The 21,705-nt window shown below is 33.2% G+C and overlaps 1 protein-coding gene across 2 annotated transcripts in view; it reads right to left on the bottom strand.

The window, feature by feature from the left end:
• The window catches only part of UBA6 (ubiquitin like modifier activating enzyme 6), a 90,012-nt gene that overhangs the window by 7,920 nt on the left and 60,387 nt on the right, over positions 1-21,705 (bottom strand). For both annotated transcript variants that reach the window (XM_042984424.1, XM_042984425.1), the window contains 15 exons: positions 21,367-21,445; positions 20,135-20,215; positions 15,730-15,807; positions 14,198-14,379; positions 12,602-12,707; positions 10,564-10,653; positions 10,388-10,468; positions 9,488-9,616; positions 7,864-7,915; positions 7,712-7,775; positions 6,824-6,893; positions 6,224-6,295; positions 3,501-3,618; positions 1,879-2,072; positions 701-828 (listed from right to left, as the gene is read on the bottom strand). In XM_042984424.1, coding sequence (XP_042840358.1) covers positions 701-828; positions 1,879-2,072; positions 3,501-3,618; positions 6,224-6,295; positions 6,824-6,893; positions 7,712-7,775; positions 7,864-7,915; positions 9,488-9,616; positions 10,388-10,468; positions 10,564-10,653; positions 12,602-12,707; positions 14,198-14,379; positions 15,730-15,807; positions 20,135-20,215; positions 21,367-21,445 — 1,524 coding nt within the window. The remainder of the gene's footprint in view (positions 1-700; positions 829-1,878; positions 2,073-3,500; positions 3,619-6,223; positions 6,296-6,823; positions 6,894-7,711; positions 7,776-7,863; positions 7,916-9,487; positions 9,617-10,387; positions 10,469-10,563; positions 10,654-12,601; positions 12,708-14,197; positions 14,380-15,729; positions 15,808-20,134; positions 20,216-21,366; positions 21,446-21,705) is intronic.

Genomic DNA, 21,705 nt, shown 5'->3' with positions numbered 1-21,705 from the left:
AGAGGGAGGGAGAGAGGGAGAAGGAGAGAGGGGAGAGGGAGAGGGAGAGGGAGAGGGAGAGGGAGAGGGAGAGGGAGAGGGAGAGAGGGAGAGAGGGAGAGAGGGAGAGGGAGAAGAAGAGGGAGAGGGAGAAGGCATATCTTAGGCAGGCTCTATGCTCAGCGAGAGCCCAAGGTGGGGCTCTATCCCATGACCCTGGGATCATGAACTGAGCTAAAATCAAGAGTCAGATGCTCAATTCACTGAGCCACCCAGGTGCGCCTGTAATCATTTCTTAATACATACAGGTGTCAAATCACTGTGTTGCACACTTGGAACTAATCTAATGCACGCCAATTTATGTCTCAATTGAAAAAAAAAGAAATGCTTTATGAAGATGACATTTTGACTTTTTTTGATTTTGTTTTTAAAGAGAGAGAGACAGAGAGCATGGGTGGGAGAGGGGCAGAGGAAGAGGGAGAGAGAATCTTAAGCAGGCTTCACTTGGGGCTTGATCTCACAACATGCCCTGAGCCAAAATCAAGATTCGGACACTTAACCGAATGAGCCAACCAGGCACCCCACTGATCTAATCCTGAGGTGATGGCAAGGATTTAAATATATAGAAGAAAAGGGAGGAAAAACTATGACTTTTTCCTTTTAGAAGGTAAAAATTTTATTTCATTCTAATTATGCAAGAGAAATAGACCTTCAAGCATACCTGATTTCAGTTCTTCTTACTTCAGATGTCTCTGTAAACACTATAATTGGAATGGCTAAGTTAAGGAAACAATTTTTGTAAGCTTCAAACGGATAGTCACCAGCTACTTTGATCATCTCCAATGCAACCTAGATAAAAGAAAGTGATCTGATTATATAAAGAGCCTAAAACTTTATGACTTCAAATGTATCTATTTAATTTTCCAATATTCCTCTCAAGCATTTTTCTGTAACGAGTAAAAGCAGCTACTGGACTGAAATAGCAAACTTCTTATAAATCTGTCTACTTTTATTCTCATACTTTCAAAATTTCAACTGTTCTATATATGGTGAACAAAATCATTAAAAAATTCACTTGATCATGTAATATTCCTATCATGGAAGACACTCAAACTCAAGAAATACACTACTCTAAAGTCATTTAATAAAGGGGCAGATAATTATGTAGCTTCTAAGTATAACACTGTAGTACAGCATAATGACTAGGGCCACCCTAAAGATTCTGAATTATTAAGGAAAGATTAAATTTTAAGAAATCTGAATAACAGGAGTTGCGTTTTTTTTTAAGGCAAAGAACTGAACTCCAATATAATCAAAGAGCAACCATTAAAGCAGTTCATTTTATTCAAGAAAAAGAGTACCTGTTTCATATGGAGGATACAAGAATGACTAAAAGGATTATTGTAAGAAAAATTATACTGTTTTGACAAAAGGTAATTTTTTTAATGTTATTTTTGAGACAGAGAGCGCAAGCAGGGGAGAGGCAGAGAGAGAGAGAGAGAGAGAGAGACAGAGAGAGAGACAGAGAGAGAGAGGGAGAGAGGGAGACACAGAATCCAAAGCAGGCCCCAGGCTCCACACTGTCAGCACAGAGCCCGACACAGGGCTCGATCTCATGAACTGTGAGATCATGACCTGAGCTGAAGTTGGATGTTTAACCGACTGAGCCACCTAGGTGCCCTGAAAAAGGTTAACTTTTATGTTAAAATGTTTGTATATCTGTTAACCTTCAAAATGTGGTCTAATGTATTTTTAGAAATACCTTGAAATTTAAAATTATAAGATCAATATATATCCCTTCTTCTCTAAGATCTGAGTGACTGGCTAGGGTGGTATAATGGGGAAGACAGGTTAAGAGGCAATGAAAAAGAAGCATTTCCATTCAAAGAATAAACTCACCAGGCCAGAAACTGCAGCAGTGGATGTTGCTATAGCAGGTATAATTTTACCAGCTATGCGCTTTGTTTTGAAACGGTCAGCTGGTTCAATGTTATACATTTTGGCACGAAGATTTGATGCAGCTGTGATGAAATCTATGTGTCCATTGTGATCATCATCTTTCTCAAATGAAAGCACCGCCATCTGAAGGTCACCTAATCATAACACCAGAAAAATAAAGTTTTGTAGTAACTTGTAAGGGTTATTATTTACTTATTTATTTTGAGAGAGAGCAAGCGAGCATGAGTGCAAGAGGTTCAGACAGAGGAAGGGAGAGAATCCCAAGCAGGTTCCATGCTCACAGCATGGAGAGATCCCATGAGCCATGAGATTATGACCTGAGTCAAAACCAAAGTTGGATGTTAAACCGACTATACTACCCAGGCGTCCCTTGTAAAGGTTTTATTAGGTAAAAAGAAATGTGGATTCACTACTCTTAAATATTCCTTCTTTATGTTTTTAAATGACTGAAAAACACAAGTAAGATCTAGGAAATTAAAGTTACTGAAGAATATGGAAATGATATGGTACATGGCTTTGATTATCACTAAATCAGAGAAGTTTCTATATTAAAAAAACCTTTCTAAAAGACAGAAAATAAGAAAGCCATGTACCACATCTGCTGTTGTTTATGATTAAAACAGTTAACATTGGGTACTATTCAAAAATTGATTCCATAAATATTACCCTGAAACATTTTGCCTCTGATAACTAATAGGATTAGTTAATCCAATAAAAATATGTATCTGAAATATTTCTACATTAGTGGTTCTCAAAAATCATTCTATAGATAGGTGTAGTTTGATATGTTACGAAATGAGAAAGTAAGAAATGGAAGTAAGTTTTCTTCCAGAATTGTAATTATTAAATTAACACATCTATATTTTATTTGCAGGATAAATAGGTGGCTAGCCTAGGATGTTTTTTTTTCCCTGAATTTTACTGTCTGTGCACAACAATCCTGAAAGTTTGGCAACTACTGATTTATGTAAATAAAAGATGGTGAGCAGGTCTAAAATCCATGAGCGAATGACTGTTTTTAAGGAATAAAAGTTTGGTTTCCTTCTGTTTAAAACCATTTAGGTCAGATTGTATGTATTCCCTGTGTGTAACCATAAAGACTAAAAAGCCAAGAAGAAATCTGTCTATAGTTTTTTACCCTAGTGACTTAACTGGGTCTAAGTGTTAGTCTATATAGAACTCCATGCTGACCGTGCAGAGCCTGCTTGGGATTCCCTCTGCCTCTCTCTCTGCCGTTCTCTCACTTGTGCACACACACTATCTCTCAAAAATAAATAAACATTAAAAAAAGAATCACACAGTACAACCTCAAGGACTAAAACAATCAGAACAACGACAATAAAGCAGACTTACAATTCAGCAAATGAGGGTAGGGCAATGGTGAAAAAAATAATGAATTTAGTCACAGTTAAAGATCAACAGTGACTTTCATATGATCATGAATTCAATTATCATCGTTAATATTGTAGCTATTATTTAGTCTCATAAGCTTTTGGGTGTAGAGTTAGTGAAAATAAAAATTGTTTCCAGTCCAAACCATTTTTATAAAGATTTCCCCTTACTTGTGGTGGCTTTATTAGATGAAATAGCCTTCTCTAGCTGGAAAATAGCGTTCCTCTCATCTTCACTGCTAATAGGAACCTGCTCCGGTTTCCTTGCAGTCTCATCTGTTTGAACAACCTTTAAATACATGGACATACATTATCATTAATGTTATCATATCCTATACCAGATCTGTTTTACTAAACAGATCACACACAGAAGATATTCCCTCTGTATAGTTTAGTCACATTATTAATTATTATGGTCCAATGTATTTTACACCTTCTGCTAGTAAATATTATTATTTATGTATTTGTTTTACTATCTATCTGCTCACATTGACATGTAAACAGGGAACAGGGATCTTTATGTTGTTCACAGAGACAACTTCAAAATATCTAATACAAATTTGGTAGTGTTAAAATATTTACTGAATAGCTTATAAGATCTGAGCTCACATGGATCCCTTTTAAAATTCCCCGGCAAAATAAAGTTAATATTAATCAACAGTCTGTGATTCTGACAAATCTACTTGAAACCAAATTGCATAGCTCTAACTAATGCAGAGCTGTTTTCTGTCTCTAAATAAATCATAAAATATATAAAATGGGCCTCTTTAAATATTTATTGATTGCTGACAAGAGGTTCTTTCCTAAAGAACATGTCTTCCTTCATATAGGTGCATGCTCAGAGCAGCACTTGCAAGTAATTTATCTTTTAAGAAATTACTAATTAGACATTCCACAAGGGCAGTAAAGTTCGTATTTTCAAACTAAAAAACCATCTACATCATCACTAATTAAAAATACTATTTCTTTGTATTTTATACATTCAACTTGTGTTTTTACAGATTAAATATTATTGTAAGTATTTAGGAAATATTAAAGAGTTAAGGAGGCAGAAACTTTTATTTGTCAGAGTAACTAGTTGATATTTTTGGCATGTGTTAACTAGAAGTGCCAGACTCTGAAGTTTCAGTGTGAGTTGCTTCAAGAAGTTGTGAAAAGCTCATTAATTCATGTTAAAGCTAAAACTGTATGTAGCTAAATTGCTCAGGACAATTTATTACACCAAAACTCTGGTATAGAAAGAAGCAACTGAAGCCACAAAACACTGCAGAGCTATTAAGACCAGAAAAGTTATTGACACATAATTCTTTTGGCTTCTGTCTAGCAGCTCTGTCCACTAGGAATGCGGGCTAGGAACCTTCTTTTTGTTTAAAAAAATTTTTTTTATTTGAATATAGTTGACACACAATGTTACATTACTTTCAGGTGTACAACATGGTGATTCAACTTCTCCGTAAGTTACGCTGTGCTCACAAGTGTTGCTACCATCTGTTACAACAGAACGCTATTACAGTATTGTGGACTATCTTCCCTATGCTGTACCTTTTATTCCCTTGACTTATTAATTCCATAACCAGAAGCTTCTTTATATAGGAATTCTGTTTACCTCCCTGTTCTTTTATTCTTGATAAACTACAAGTTATGAACATTTCATTCAGCAAACCCATTTACTGTACAAAATCAAACAGCTGTTAAGTTTTCCTTTACTCTAAAATAAAAATGCAGACTAGAAGACTGCACACACCATTTCTTATTTGAATTTTATGGGGAGGAAATCATGATTCCCTATTTTCCAATATAGCTAGGGGGTAAGGGGAACAAAAGAGTGTTTGTGGATGATTTTTAGAGTGTATACAAAAAGTCATACAATGACTATGTGAAAAATACTTAGGCAACTAAATGCCTTTTTTCCCCAGCCACATTGAATGTAATACATTAAGTGGACTAACATTAAGTGCATCCTTAGCGCTGTTTCAAAATTCTACTCAAAATTCTCTGACTTTCCCATCGCCCTGAACAATTATTTCACACCTTTTTTCCTCTGCTCAAACTTCCTTAAACTTCTTCTCCTTACCTGGAGCTATTAATTGTGCTTCTTATTTCAACTAAAAAAATAAACAATCTTTTTTTCCTCTTACACTCTAATTCCAATCCCTTTCAAATCCTGTCAGGGCTACTACAAAATATACCAGAATCCAGAATCTTATTGTAACTTACTTGTTACCGACTACTTCATCAAACCACCATCATCTTTTGCCTATATCCTCCTAATAGCTTTACATGTTTCCTTTCTCATGTCCCATACAATCATTCTTAACACAACAGGCAGAGTCAGCCTTTTAAATATAAGCCAGATTGCGTCCTCTGCTTAAAATCCTCCACTGGCTTATCTCCTAATAAATCATGAAGTACTTATCATAACCCCAAGTATCTCTCATATCTGTCTATCAATCTTCTTGAATATTCTCTTTCAGAAAAATCCTGGCCTTCAAATCTTTTAAGGCCTTTCTCTGAACTTATTCCTGCTTATGTGCATTATTCTTTCAACACGTAATAGCATGGCTCACTCTATTGCTTCCTTCAGGTTTCTGCCCAAATGTTACCATATCACAGAGGCTTTCCCCTTTTATCCCACATAAAATGAAACCGGTTTCATCATCCTTTATTTCTTTTCCTTGTTTTATTTTTGGTTCTTAGCACTAAGTCCTATTGTAATATTATGTAATAGCATTTTTTTTTTTTAACAGTCTGCCTCTGGTGCATTAGACGATATAACATCCATAACAGCAAGAATTTTGTTTTGTTTACTATGGGATTCTCCAGGTTGAGAATGGGACTTGACACTAGTAAAATTTCAATAACTATTTGCTGAGTGAATAAATTTCTAAACATACCTTGTTGGAAGGTTTGAATTCTTGAATCTTTACTGCAGAAAGAATATTCAAGAGGGCATCTGCTGATAAGTCCTGTTTTGTTAAAAAGTAATTTTATCAACAAACATTTTTAAAAATTCTGAATTCTAAAAAATTCTGGACTAATAAGGTCCTTTATCATACTAAAATATTTGAATAATTTATCATCTGACTATTTAGAACACATCTATTTGTGACATTTACCTTTATTCTATAGAAATATCATCCATAAAGGCTGGGGGGGCAGGGGTGGTATGGGTGAAAAAGTACTTATTAGTCAACAAACCTGAAATCTTAGTTCTTTCCATTCATTTTAAAAAGGTAATTTTGGGACTGGTTGTATCAGACTGAGTGCTCTGAGGTCAGAGACTATCTCATCATTGTTTTATAAAGTTCCCTGCACAAAGTTATATTCAATAAATGTTGATTCAATAAAATAAATAAATAAATGGAATTCATACCTTTGGAAGCAGAAAAATATTTAAGTGGTTCAAGATGAATGTAGGTGATGCAATTAGCTGCTAGGTCATCTAATTTTTACCTGGTTTTGTATCACTTGCTAGAGCTTGAAGGTTATCTTACCTCTTCTGTAAATGGAATGCAATAGACTGCAGCATACAGTTTTGCAGCATTCAGAAGAAAACTGAAGTGCCTTTTGAAATAAAAAATAAAGCAAAGTGTGAATGCACAGTTTTAAAGGTGTTTAATTCATCAAAAACTATAGTCTTTTGAAATGCTGAAGAAAATAATCACAGAACTTTTGTTACAGGAATATTTAAAAGTTAGGCAATGAAGTCCTGGTCTAGACCAAAGCATTTCAGAAGCTATAAGAAACATTAGCTATTTATCCTCATAAGTAGTAATATTCAGGAGAGGAGGGGCAAAAAGTAGAAAAATTAGACTAGTGAAAGAAAATTTAATTCATAAAAAAATTAGAAATTTGGTTTTAAAGAGCATACATTAGGCTCAACTTAAGCAAGTGACTTTGGTAAAAACAAAAGTAAGTTTTACAGGAGAAGCAGTCAGGATAAGGTGACTAGAAGCCTAACATAAGCACCAGACGAGGAGATTAAATGGAGTTACTTGTTGAAAGGAAGGTTAACAGGCTCAATGTTTAATATATAACTAAAGTTTTTTAAATACTGGCTTCATATAATATGAAAACATTTGTTGTCATTTCTTGTTTTTTTTCTTATGGATAAAGTCAAAGAGGTAACACTTCGGATCTGCTTTAGAGAAGATAAAAATAAAGAAGTTATTTTACCACGTAAATAAATAGATTCACGTATGTGGGGGAGAAGGGCTGTGGCTGGCTTTGTTGGCCAGACTAATGAGCTAACTCTTAGATTAACAGGGATGCACTAATTTAACACTTAAAGAGCCTGAAGTTTTCACCCTGCCATGTAAAACTATACTCAGTCAAGAAATTTACAACAAAGGATGCATATAAAGCTGGATATAAATACTTACAAAGGTTCATTTAAATCAAATTTTATTGGAGATGGAGGCCTCTTTGGTGATTGCCAAAACAAACCTAAAACAAGACACAGATATTATTTTCATTGTATTTATCCCGTAATAAATTATATTAATTGTTCTTCTCAACACTTGGTTACACTTACTGCCATCTTTTAATCGTGTGTCTAGAGGAAAGCAGTGAAGAAGCTGAAGAGCCTAAAGAAAAAAAATCAGTTAAAAAAATCATTACTTAACATTATCTGAGGTAAAAAAAAAAAAAAAAAAAAAAAAAATCTCAACACACAAAAAGATATACAGTGAAGTTTCCAGCCACTCTTATACTCCCTCTGTCCATTGTCTTGTCACGGCCCCCTATACCTGGAATAACTTCTATTGCTATTTTTTTTTTTTAAATCAATATAGTTTTTTTTTTCTTTGCATACACAACAAACATGAATATACATTACTCCCTTTTTTTTAAAAGTAGGCTTAATTACAAAGCCCATCTTGGGACTTGAACTCATGATTCTGACATCAAGACTTGAACAGAGATCAGGAGTCGGACGTTTAACTGACTGAGCTACCCAGGTACCTGTATTTTATACCTTTTTACACAAAAGGTGGCATATTTTACATACCATTATGCTCCTTTCAAAGAGCTAATCCTTAAAATAAAAATTAAACCGGTAAAAATATACAGCATTTTGTATTTAGAAATGATAAATGATGTTTGAGATTTGCTTCAAAACCATCTGGGGAGGTATAAAGATGAAACAAGATTATCTACAAATTGATACAAAATTAACAAAATTTGTTAAACCTGGGTGACAGATTCATGAAGATTACATTATACTATTTTTTCTACTTTCTACAGTAGAATTTTTCCAGAAAAAAAGCTTTAAAAAGTACAAAAGATAATCAGGACTAAAAAGAGTTCTTCAGATTTTGAGACAAGAGGTCATTGATTATAATGGTAAAAATAATGTGAATAGGAGTGGGGAAAGAAGACACGTTAACTGGATGAGGAAGTAGCAACACTAAGTATAAGACCCCTTTTCTAAGTAGCAAAGAAGGAAGGGAAAGGCAAGGATAAATGTAATCAAAAGACTTTTTTAAAAAAGATTAACTTACTTTATATTCTGATAGGTATGAGCCTGAAGACGGGGAGAGGCTCAGGAGAGAGGGCAGGACACATTCTAGCAAGTGCAAGTAATAGGGGATGGGAATAACAGCTAATAGTGAGCATTTCTGGGCTAGGTTCTACTCAAAATGCTTCGCAGGTATTAACTCATTTGATCCTCACACTACCATATGAATTACACACCAATTTAATATCCCCATCTTACAAATGAGGAAAGAGACACCAAACAGATATAAAATGTGATTTTGAATATGGATGGGCAAGGCGATTTTCAACACAATTTCTGACTGAATCTATTTTCTCAATTTCTTGCTTTATTCTGAACAACAAACTTGTTTTAGACTACTGATAAAATGTATTCCTTATTTTCTAAAAGAACCTGTATCTGAAACCCAATATTGCACACAGAAGGATAAGGATCAGTTAAATGCAGAACTGACAAACCAATGGATGGAGTTTAAGTGTATTCTTTTAACACTCAAAGAGAAATCCGTTCTGTGCCCTGCACTTGTTTTCACTTAACTTACTATTTTTTGAAAAGATTCCTGAAAGAAAAAGTAGACATTTTGATCCAGTGAAATTAATTCGGTAGCAATTAAATGAGCCAAGGTAAGATCTCTTCTTAATGTTTTATAATGCATACTTACCTTATGGTTAAAATATTTTTCAAACTTTAATCTTGCTAATTCTACACATTGGGACCAGTTTCTAGGTCTTCTGCTAAGCAACTTAATAACTTGAAAACAGCCTTCTAAACTGTGTCCAGTTTGTATCTTCTAGAGAGAAAAAAAAAGCAAAATAACTTTATTTCCAAGTAAACACACACACACACACACACACACACACACACACACACACACACACATTCCTGGGAAGTATTAGCCAAAGTTTGAAGTACCAGCTCATGTGATTTATGACTAATTTTTTCACTATGAGCTCCTTGTCCCTGCCTTTTTCTTCTCCATCTTTTTCTCCTTTTTTGGAGGGGGAATGGGAAAAGACAGTACATGAAATTTCAACTGTAGAGTTTCTCATCTGACAAGTTATCCTTATGTCTTGCTAGTTATTAGTACTACATATGTACCTAACAAAAGAAGTGCTATGAATAATATTTTATACTAAAAAGTTGGTCTGTTTAGTGCAGGAATAAAGAAAAGTAAGAAAATACCTTTAAAGTCGCCCTCATCATAAGAGTATTAACACTACCATCCATTCACAAAATTTTCACTAGAATTCACATTGGGTTTTTTTCAAACAGTTTAACAAGTTGCTTTATTACACAAAGCTATCATTTTTATGACATCTTTTTTAGGTTGAAGCATATGAATTGTTTTGTGGGTCAAACATGATCAAATAATGGCAATTCCACATAGCTCATACAAACTACAAAAAGGTCATTTGTGACTTGCTAATGCTAAGATTCTTCATGCACTTACTCTGTACAATGATGTTATTTAAAGAGGTGAAATAAACTATTTGTAGGCAATATGCAAGTAAGATTACACTGAGACAGTGTTGAGATTATATTAAAATGTATTGATTTTTACCTGTAAGACTTCTTCTGCAGATGGATAGGTTTGCCAAAATTTGTTAAACAATGAAGGCTTATGGGAAAAGGAACTTTCAAACTTACATGTATGGGAAAAAAAGAAAAAAAGTTAAAAATTGGATAATCTTCTATTCACTTCAAAGAAAAATTTCTTGAAAAAAAGATCTTTATTACCTTATCTCTTGCCCACTGTATAGTGTGTTCAATAGCAGCTGGAAAGGACTTTAGAGTACAAAATGGTATTTCCTCTTCTGGGGGATCCCGCTAATTTATAAAATATGACAACAGATAGTTAAGAAAGGCAACAATTTTTTATTGATTAAATTTACTTGAGTATTTTAAGACCATTAAAATTTTTAAAAAAATAATAAAATGAATCCAACATTTTTATATCTTCTTTCTCCTAGGCAACAAGAGGAAAAGTGGATTCTTTTGACACTTAATCATTTGTCAATAGCAATGCAACAAAAAACATGAATTCTATTATAACTTACTATCTGTGCACTTATTTGGTACCACGTAGTACTTACAGGCAGACTTCCATATATAATTAATTTTTTTCCTCCAAGAATCAGGGTGACATTGAAAACTTTACAATATTCCCCAACATTCCCTACTTTGAAAAGTAATTCAAGAATCCTCAAAAAGGTGCTCAGTATACCATGTGTTTGTTTCTCCATGGAGAAAAAAAATTAGGAGCAGGGATCCTATGTCTTTGATGCCTGGTATAGTTTCTTGCAGAAAGTGTGTATTAAATAAACAGCTAATAAGAAAGAATGAAATCTTGCTGTTTACAACAAGATGGATGAAGCTACAGAATACTATGCTAAGCGAAATAAGAGAAAGACAAAGACTGTATGATTTTACTTATATGTGGGATTTAAGAAACAAAACAAACAAAAGGGGAAAAAATAAGAGAGAGGTAAACCAAGAAACAGACTCTTAACTACAGAGAACAAACTGATGGTTACCAGAGGGGGTGGGGTGGGGGGATGGGTAATAGAAGTGATGGGGATTTAGGAGTACACTTGTGATGAGGACTGTTATGGTATTTTTGAATCACTATATTGTACACTTGAAATGAATATTACACTGTATGGTAACTAACTGAAATTTAAACGAAAACTTAAATAAGATAAAAAATCAAAATTTAAGAAATACTTTCAGGAAAAAAAAAAAAAAAAGAAACGGCAAATGCCTATGTTGTCTCAGGTAAATATACCAATGAAAAAATACCCACATCCTATTACAGGGTACATTTGGTTTAACCACTATAAAATGACACACTTTGTCTCTTTTTACTTAGGGATTTATATTTTAGTTTGTTGAGCTATGAAATATCATAAAATGTTTTATAAACCAAAGAAGGAAGCCAGAAGAGAAACCTGTTTTTTCTGGGTATTAAGTCAGAGAATATAGAAAACGATGTGGAATATAGGGAAAAATGTGGTAGAATGACAGAATCAAGGGAACTTTTAGAATTCTACAGACTTCTCTACTTTGAAAATCTTCCAACATGACCTCATAATTTTCTCCATGTAATTTCCTTCAAATTAAGCTTCTAAATTTTTTCTACTATAATGTTTTTACTATAAACTTTATTTCATAAGAGTAAATGGGAAAACAAATTTTATAAATGTTTAATAACTTTACTAAAGCAAACCTACCTATTAAATACAGTGATTTTACACTTGTTAAAAAAAAAAAAAAAAAAACACTATTCTTTCCATTTTACAACCTGCATTGATCTTTTTTAAAATCCTAAAGCCTACAATTATTTCCTAGGCCAGAGTTTTTCAATTTTGGCAGTATATCAAAATCACTTGCAGAGATTAAATAAAGTTATTACTATATCTCTATCTCTTTATGTATATATGTACTGGCTCCCCCTGTGGAGCAATTGGGTCTTCAGTTAAGATTTTGGACAGGTCACCAGTTCAAAGTTTGTGAGAAAAGCAATCATGCACCTCTGAGAAATAAACAGTAAATATAACAATAAGACAATGGAAAGACAAGAAACAAAATTTTGAAAATTTAAAAAGGTTAAGTTCAGCTGTATTTTAAAAAATACACATGCACATATGCATAGAAATTATTGACAGAATGGACACATAAGGAAAGATAAATCAAATCTCTGACTGAAGAGAAAAAAAATGAGATAAATATTATGAGATAAAAGAAGAGACATTTATTGCAAAATTGGTTCACTTACATGACTATTATAGGATTCAGTTAAATGAGGTACGATAACTTCAGTGTGTCCCTTAGTGCCCATTGTTCCAGAATCTAAGAGGGGTCGTAGATTTGCTAAGCAACGGCTATTTGAAAAGATAATAGGTAACGAACATTTAAGTGAGCAATAACAATGTAAGCAGAGGACATCTTACTACTTTCTGTTGGTCATTTTACACACTGATCACTTAGTGAACGTAATATCTTAGGAAACAGATACATTACCACCAAACAATGCATTTATCATTTCCATCCCCCCTCCTTCCACAAATTCTGTTGTCCAATCTGATAATTTCTTCTCTTTCTCTTCTTACTAGATTTTGGGCTTCAACTTCTTTTTACTCTAGGTTAACTCTTTGCTAATGTCTATTTCTTCCTTGGTTATTTTTGGACTATAAGTTCTGTCTTACTATATCTTCTCAATGTTCTCTTTATCCCAAACAATATTAACCTCCTTTTTTTTAAACTTACAATACCTATTTTCTACACACTTTAATTTCTTAAAGTTTTTATTCTTCCTTCCTCTGCCCAAGACAATAAACTTTAAAAAAAATTTTTTTTTTTAATGTTTATTATTTTTCAGAGAGAGAGAGAGAGAGAGACCAAGAATAAGCAGGGAAAGGGCAGAGAGAGAGGGAGACACAGAATCGGAAGCAGGCTCCAGGCTCTGAGCTGTCAGCACAGAGCCTGATGAGCGGCTCAAACTCACAGATGCTGAGATCATGACATGAGCTGTAGTCGGCCGCCCAACTGACTGAGCCACCCAGACGCCCCAAGACAATAAACTTTTAACTACACTTTAGACTGGCAAATTTTCCTCCGTTTAATAAATTTGCTCAACTAGAGCCGTAACATTAAAGAGTCATATAAAGATGTAAGAAAAATTAGTAAGGTGTACACATGATAGTCATTCATTCATCTACTTATTTAACAACTATTTACTGAATGTGTTGGGCACTGAGAATACAGTGATGGGAAAATAAATGGTCCTTTAATAAATGATTTAGTGAGCTAACAAATATTAATATATCAATAAAAATAAACACTATAAGGGGAAAAAACAAATGCTGATTGCCATACGGGGATCTACAGAATTGAGTCATTAAAGAAAGTCTCTTTGAATAAAGACATTTAGGCTAAAACTGAAAGGATGTGAAAATAAACCAAAGTAGGCAGATTTGGAGTCAGGAGTTTTAGAACAAGGTAAACAATTTCCTGAGTCTGAACGAGAGTATGTACTCTCACTCTCAAGTGAAAAAGCGTTGGATGCCTTATAAGAACTCAAAGAGGAAATGTGTAGCTGGAATAAGGGGAGCCAGCAAATAGGTAAATTTTAAGCTGGAGTGATAGACAAATGGCAGACACTCTACAAAAAACATTTAGGCCATGTTAAAGATTTTGAATTTTATCCTAGGTATAATGGGAAATCATAAAAAGGATTTGGATTCAAGGAGAACTACAATAGAAATACAAAGAATAATCAGAAAATTGGATAACTTTTCAATAAATAGGTGTGGAAAAGAAGTGATAACAAAAGAAAAGACAATTTTTATGAATCCGTATTTCAAGAACATACCTGTCTACATATCTCCTGGCTTCCACATTATCTAATGCTGTAATAATTATATCTTGTTTAGTATAGAACTCATCATTGTAAATAGCCTCAGTGGCTGGACATACTTTGTTCAAGTGTGCATCTATCTTTAATTGAGGATTTATTTTCAGGGTTGCGTCAGCAGCAGTATAGCTTTTAGGTTTCTAAACAAATAACAAACAAAAACAGAAGAAATAAATATTAAACAGAAAAGCTAGGCCATGACAGAACTTACATTTTTTACATGAGAGTAAAGTAATGAGACCAGCTTTCATTTTTGGTTTGTGGACATTGCATTCATTGTACATTGTACATTTAACAATCCATATTAGTTTGAATAATTAACAATTTACTAATGGAAATCTAAACAACCTCTATTTTATAGCTATTGTTCTTTAGAGTTCTTAAAATATCAGTTATTAAAGGTACAATTCCTTCTAATATGAAGGTTTAAACTAGATATGTGCCTAGAAAAAATAACAACAGTGAATTCATTGAAATATTAGAAATCCTAACTGCAGAAAATGAGCTCTCAGAGGTATGCAAAGTTAACACACTCGTACTAAAATTTAAAAAATACTACTATTTCTGGATGGAAATATTACAGAAATAATATACATTTTAGTTTTATAAGAGAGTCCCCTTGACATGTATTTACTTCTCAGTGCTGTCAAGCATGTAGGCAAATTGCAAACTTTGTTAGAACTCAGTAAAATAAGAATAAACAGACCTTAACAGTTCTTCTGTAAGTAAAATGCACAGAATAAATGAATTTTGTGACATATATTTTGGTTCCTGATAGACCTTATTAATTTTTTTTTTTTTTTGTATTTGGATAGGTGAGGCAATTAGGTTAACTATGCCATCTGTTTTAGGTATTACTTTTCTGTTCATGACATTCCTTAGTTTACCAAGATTATCAATGGGCTATTGAAAAATAAAGTGCAAAAACATTTCTAAAGAAAAAGCAAATATGCTTGACTGCCTAAAGTTTCTTTTCTTGACTGAAATATTTTGATCTCTATGAAAAAGACTGAAAACCAGGAATATTTTACAATGAAGAGGATGTTAATTAAATAGTCAAGCAAGATCAAAGAACAAAAAATTCTAAGTGCTAAACTTTACCTATTTGGTAAAAAAGACTCCCCTTCCTTCCAAAAGAGTGCCAAATGTGTGATTTAGTAAAACCTTAAATTAGGAAATCTGTCTCTGCAAGCTTAGTTTCTAAGATTACATATGTACATACACCTTGATTATAAAATGAAAAACATACTGCCCATGATTTACAACTTACATCTTATATCCAAAATCAATGCAAAACCCAATTTTTATATTAAAAAATAATTTTATATTTTTCCCCAAATGTCATTCCCATTGTTTGATAAATTTGAGAGATTCTAATAAAATAAAAACACATTAGGTTGTTCAAGTGCCATTTTCTATTTATAAAAAAACAAACTCTCTTTTTTGTGGAACACAATAGATTATTTAAATTTGAAACAGTAGCAACAAACCTGTATGTGGTGAGGACGAAACAGGAACTGTCTATTCAAGTTGGATTTTTCTATCAAGTCAGGATCTGTAACTGTAACCTAGTATCAAGTAAAGAAAAAAGCTGAAATCATGTCAGAGAAAAATTTAAATTGATTTTGCTTTTCTCAGAAAGACTAAAACAATTATGCTAATTATTTTAGGTGGTAGAAGTTATAATACAAATATTCCAATGGTTACCAATGCTAATGTTTTTATACTATATTTAACTATAATTAATGTTTAGCACAGGAACATGTTAAACAAGACAGCTGAAACTGATGGCAATTCATATTCAAAACTTTTTCTAATTATTCAAAACAAAATGGAGACTAAAACATCACCATCACATTTTAGCAACATGTAATAGATTAGCCATAGAGGAGTTAAACATATTTCTTCTGTCTAAACATACTTGTTTTCAATTGCAACAAATTTGAAAAAGAATGCTTACAAGTTCCAATTTGAAAGGAACTCTTGCTAAAGCAGAGGTCTACAAACTACAGTGCAGGCAGGCTGCCTGGTTTTGTAAATAAATTTTGTTGAAACACTGTCATGCCATTTGTTTGAAGTATTGTCTATGGCTGTTGTCACACTATAATTGCAGAGCTGAGTAGTTGTGACAGAGACCCTTGGTTCACAAGTCAAGAAGAGCTGCAATCTGGTCCTTTAAGAAAAAGTTTGCAGACATTCCAAGGAATAAGATGAAAAAAAGCAGCTCCAAGATACTCAGAAAAATACTGATAATGCGTTTGTCACTTAAGTTGGCATTTGTACGAAATTGACTAGAAGCAGTATCTCTCCAGCGTGTTTAAGATGTTAGATGTTGACTGATGTTCACAAACACATTCACTTTCTTTCAACTGGTATTTCCTGAATATATGTTTTTTGGGGGGTTGTTTTCAACATTTCTATATGTGTTAGAGTGTGTCTTTTATTTTTTAAGTTTATTTATTTGTTTTTAGAGTGTGCGCGCAGGCGTGCACAACTGGGGGAAGGGAGGTGGTGTGGGATATAGAGGATCCAAAGCCAGCTCTGTGCTGACAACAGAGTCCCACATGGGGCTTGAATTCATGATCTGTGAGATCATGACCTGAGCCAAAGTCAGATACAGTCAGATGCCCAACCAACCGAGCCATCCAGGTGCCCCAGAGTATCTCCTTTAAATACGAAAAAAAAGCACCAAACAGAAAATGTCTTTTAACAATAAGTTTAATCAATATATAATTATTGTGATTACTGATATAAGCCTTTTTTTCCTACCTCCTCCCTGACCCCACTTTTCATCCATTTCCATTTTTTTTTTTGTCTTAAGTTTCCTTAATTCCAATCCTCTTCATTCCTCACTGAATTGGTTCAGAAGTTAAACATTTGTTTCTATGTGGTTACACCCAAAATTTTCACATGCACATGTGACTTAAGATCTAAAATTAATGACAATTTCTGTCTTCCTCCTGAACAATCAGGATATTTGAAATCTCCCTTCCACCTTCCTTATCAATGAACAGCATTTTACTTATTTTGAATCATCCCATCCCCAAAGTCCATATTTTAATTAAAGGTTAAAAAAACCCTCAGTGCTTATTTAAATCTGAGAAGGCTGACAAAGGCTGCCACTACTTACCCTTGCTTTATGCACTGTCCATGTTATCTAATAGTTCTTTCAATGAGAACCAATTAAGTGATAACCTTTCATCATTTCACTGGTCAGTTATTTTTACTTCTCTTGAAAGATAATTTAGCTGGGTATAGAAATCTAGGTTACTTTTCCCTTACATTATGAAGATACCCTTTCCTATGTGTAGGTGTGCATTTATTGCTGATGAGAAATCTATAAGGTAATCTCTTTTTTTATCTTTGCCTTTGATTTGGTAACCAGTTTACCTTTGCAATCTCAACACAGCTGTTTCTAACTCTGGAAACTTTTGTCATTATCCTTGGAATATATTGCTTCTTCATTATCTTCACTCTTTCTGAAAGTTCTACTATACTTATGTTGGGTCATGCAAATGCATCTTCTTTCATTAAAACAAGTATCTTTCTGCACTACATTCTGGGTGCATATCTTCTATTCATCAATTCTCACTTTAGCTATATATGAATTTTAAGTTCACTGGACTATACAGAAATTCTTATCTCACTTTTTATAAAACTTAGTGCTTCACCCCCCTCCCTCATGTTTCTATTTCTTTTTTCTTTTTTTTCACCTTTGGTCATTTCAAACTTTAACATTTGTTTGTTCTGTTATTATTATCTTTTTAAGTTTATTCATTTTTGAGAGAGAGAGAATCTCAAGCAGACTCCACGCTGTCAGTACAGAGCCTGATGCAGGATTCAAACTCACTAACTGTGAGATTGTGACCTGAGCTGAAATCAAGAGCTGGATGCTTAACCAACTGAGCCACCCAGGCACCCCTGTTTGTTCTATTATTTGTAGCACTCCTGTTATCTACAGTTCTTAGCTAATCTTCTGTTTTCATTGGCTGATTATTCTTCCAAGTGGTGCCTTTTTTCTAGTGGATTGTCATTTTTTTTATTGTGAATTGTCTTGAATGGATGTTGATTTCTCTGCACAGTTCTATGTACTCTTGGTGTTAAGGTATCACCATGATGCAGTTTTACATTTATTTTAGTCAGAGCTCTGTTGATTTTAATGGTCTTATTTGTTGCATTCATCTCTCTGCTTAAAGTTTTTTTTTTTTTTAGGAAATATTTTTTAGAAAACAAATATCTACTTAAACTGAAAGAGAAAGCGTGTGTACATGAGCAGGAGAGGATCAGAGAGAGAGAGAGGGGGAAAGAGAATCCCAAGGAGGCTCAGCGCAGAGCTCATGCAGGACTTGATCTCATGAACCATGACATCATGACTTGAGTCAAAATCAAGAGTCGGATGCTTAACCAACTGAGCCACCCAGGCATGACTCTGCTTGGATAAATTTTTATATAATGTTGGATTCCATATACCAGTGTGGTACGTGCTTTTAGTTAACAGTTTCTCACGAGTTACTTCTCTATTTAATGTTTTGGACATACTCAAGATTGAAACACTTATGAATAGTCACAGGTTTAGCTCAGGAATTAATTTCTCTTGGTTCCTAGGGACTTCTCTTTCCTTCTTCTTAGTTTGGCTACATCTGTAAACACTTTAAAAAAAGAGTAATTTATACAGCAAGTCTATGTATTTGCAGTAAGATAGAGATCCGTGCACATTAACTTACTTTTTGTTACCTGAAGTCAGTGTGTTTGTTTACTACAATTCTTTTCCTGACTTTTATATGCTGTAATTCTTTTCCTGATCTTTATATGCTGACAGGCATTATGCATTATAAATTTCCAAGGAGTTAAGGTATTCAGGTGATTCCCAAACTTAGGTAAGCAAGATTTTTTTTTTAAAGAAATATATTTTAAAGAATAGTGGTTTGTGAAACACAATTTAGGAAATGCAAAGCAGGAATAATATCATATGTAAGAACATCTGCCTATAACTATGATAGTAATAAATGCCCTTTTTAAGTAGAATATTAAGCCAGGTTTTATAAATTATAAAATGTGAGCTAGTATACAAATTTTAGCCATTTCATTATTTACTGTTAGTCACTATGATAAATCACTACTCTGGGAAGCTAGTTTATATCTTAAGGGCAAAACAAAATCAGTGACATATTTTTATTTAAATATAAGACATGGCTACCCAATTAACTCACATTTATCACCTTTAGAATTTAAATTGTACACCGAAGTTTGTATTATTCCCTCTCCTTTTGATAATCACTAATTGAAACTATACCTGGGAACTCTGCCACTTTCTAATGTTAGCTTCTCCTATCTTAAAGATTTACCTAATAATTAATAAGAAATATTAACAGAAATAGTAACAATTCTAATGTGCTTTATGGTTTGCAGAGCCCTTTCACATTTGATCTTCATAATTACATTATGTGCTATTAAGTACATATATCGGTTTCATAGTATTAGAGAAAGAAATTGAGGAACAGAGAATTAAAAACATGTTGCCATAGGGTCACATATCTTTTGAACAGTGGTCAGGCTAGAATCAGAATCTTTCAATTTCTAGCCTAAGTCTTTCTCCTCAGAAATGAGTATTTCAGCTCTATGCAGTCAAATACAGTTAAAAAATGGGCAGCAACAGAAATATAAAATTTTAACTCTCAAGGATTTATATCTTTTGGTGTAAATGTTTATTTTTAAAAGAGAGTGGGGGAGGGGCAGAGAGAGAGGGAGACAGAGGATCTGAAGTAGGCTCTGCACTGACAGCAGAGAACCCAATGCAGGGCTCAAACTCAAGAACCGTGAGATCATGACATGAGCCGAAGTTGGACACTTAACTGACTGAGCCACCCAGGAGCCCCTCAAGGATTTATGTCTTACCATTCCTTTTTCTTTGCCTGTGCCAACACCAAGTAAAGCAAAATTTTTTAACATTTCACAGCCTATGGCTCCACATCCTACCTATGGAGAAGAAAAATGAAATATAACCAATTAAATAAAACCAAAACTACTAACTAAGGAGAAATTACATCTTAAACTTACTTCAAATGACAATTTATAATATATACATACTTTTAAAAATAACTTGAACATCTGCGACTCATTTTACTTTAAAATAATTAATTTATGATACTATTATAACTGGTACAGTTAAAAATATATAAATCAAGTAAAGAAAAGCATAATATTTACACTTCCTTTAAACAGAAGACACTCCAACAAAAGCTAACAGTTGAGCTCATTATTTCTATGAGATAGAAACAAATACCACAAAATATCAGTGCAGCATTTTAATGAAAAAGATTTCTTATTTACAGATAATTTTCAAAATTTATTTGATGGAGATTTTCTAAGAATTTCTATATGTATGTAAAAGCTTAGCAACAGTTGCTGACATTCAAAACATTATTTAAAAAATTATTACTAAAAATTAGAATTATTTTTAGAACTGACTATAATTAAAAAACCCATAAATGACAAGAAAAGGAGTTTTTTTTGTATCAGGGAGAGATATCCTGCTAATGCACCAAGACATTTAAGAAAGCCAGATTTTACCTACATCTTCCTTCATGCAGTAAGAAAAAATTTTAAAACATGGAAAAATACCCCAAACCTAATTTTTAATGTATTTCTAGAAAATCATTTAATTTCCAAACTATCATACTCATATTTTAATTTTAAATGTATTGTTTTTATACTAGGGATTGACAAATATTTTTTGTAAAGGGCCAGATATTTTCTGTTTTGTAGGCCATATGGTTTCTGTCATAACTACTCACCTCTGCTATCATAACATGAAAGAAGCCACAAACAATATATAAATGAACGGGCTTGGCAGTGTTCCAATGAAACTTTACTCACAAAAATAGGCAGCAGCAGTACACTGGATTTTTCTTAGACCATATAAATCTTTCACCTTTTACAAAGATAGGCAGCAGGATTTCGCCTGTGGGCCATAATTGGCAAACTCCTGTCTTAAACTTTTACTGAATGTCTACTCTTTAGGAATTGTATTCACTCAAGACTCGAATTTGCTTTAATAAATTAATTTGATGGTACACAATAGGAGTTTGACTGTACTACTTATTATTCTCATCATTATTTATACTTACCAAGAAGATATTCAACTTTTGTAGCTTCTGACACAAAGTGTCTCCAATGCAAGCTCGTAGGGCATCATATCTATCTCCTCTGCAGAAAATAATATATATCAAAAACCAGAAAGACATAAAAAAATTGTTTAGTTTCACTACTGTTAATACCAATTTAATGTATATTTTAAATAGGATACGCTAGAATTCCTGACAATCTAAAGGAAAATTGTCTTATTTCAAAGAGGAAAAAAAACCCATTAAGAAATCAGTTTTTTCTTTTTCCATTTGATTTAATATCCTATGTTTAAATGACTTATGTAAAGGTGACTTCAGTTTATCTAGAAAAGACAGTTTCCC

This window comes from Panthera tigris, chromosome B1 (genome assembly GCF_018350195.1).
Source record: "Panthera tigris isolate Pti1 chromosome B1, P.tigris_Pti1_mat1.1, whole genome shotgun sequence".
NCBI classification, from domain to species: Eukaryota; Metazoa; Chordata; class Mammalia; order Carnivora; family Felidae; genus Panthera; species Panthera tigris.
The sequence above is the reverse complement of the archived record's forward strand: the minus strand, read 5'-3'. Positions and strand labels throughout refer to the sequence as shown.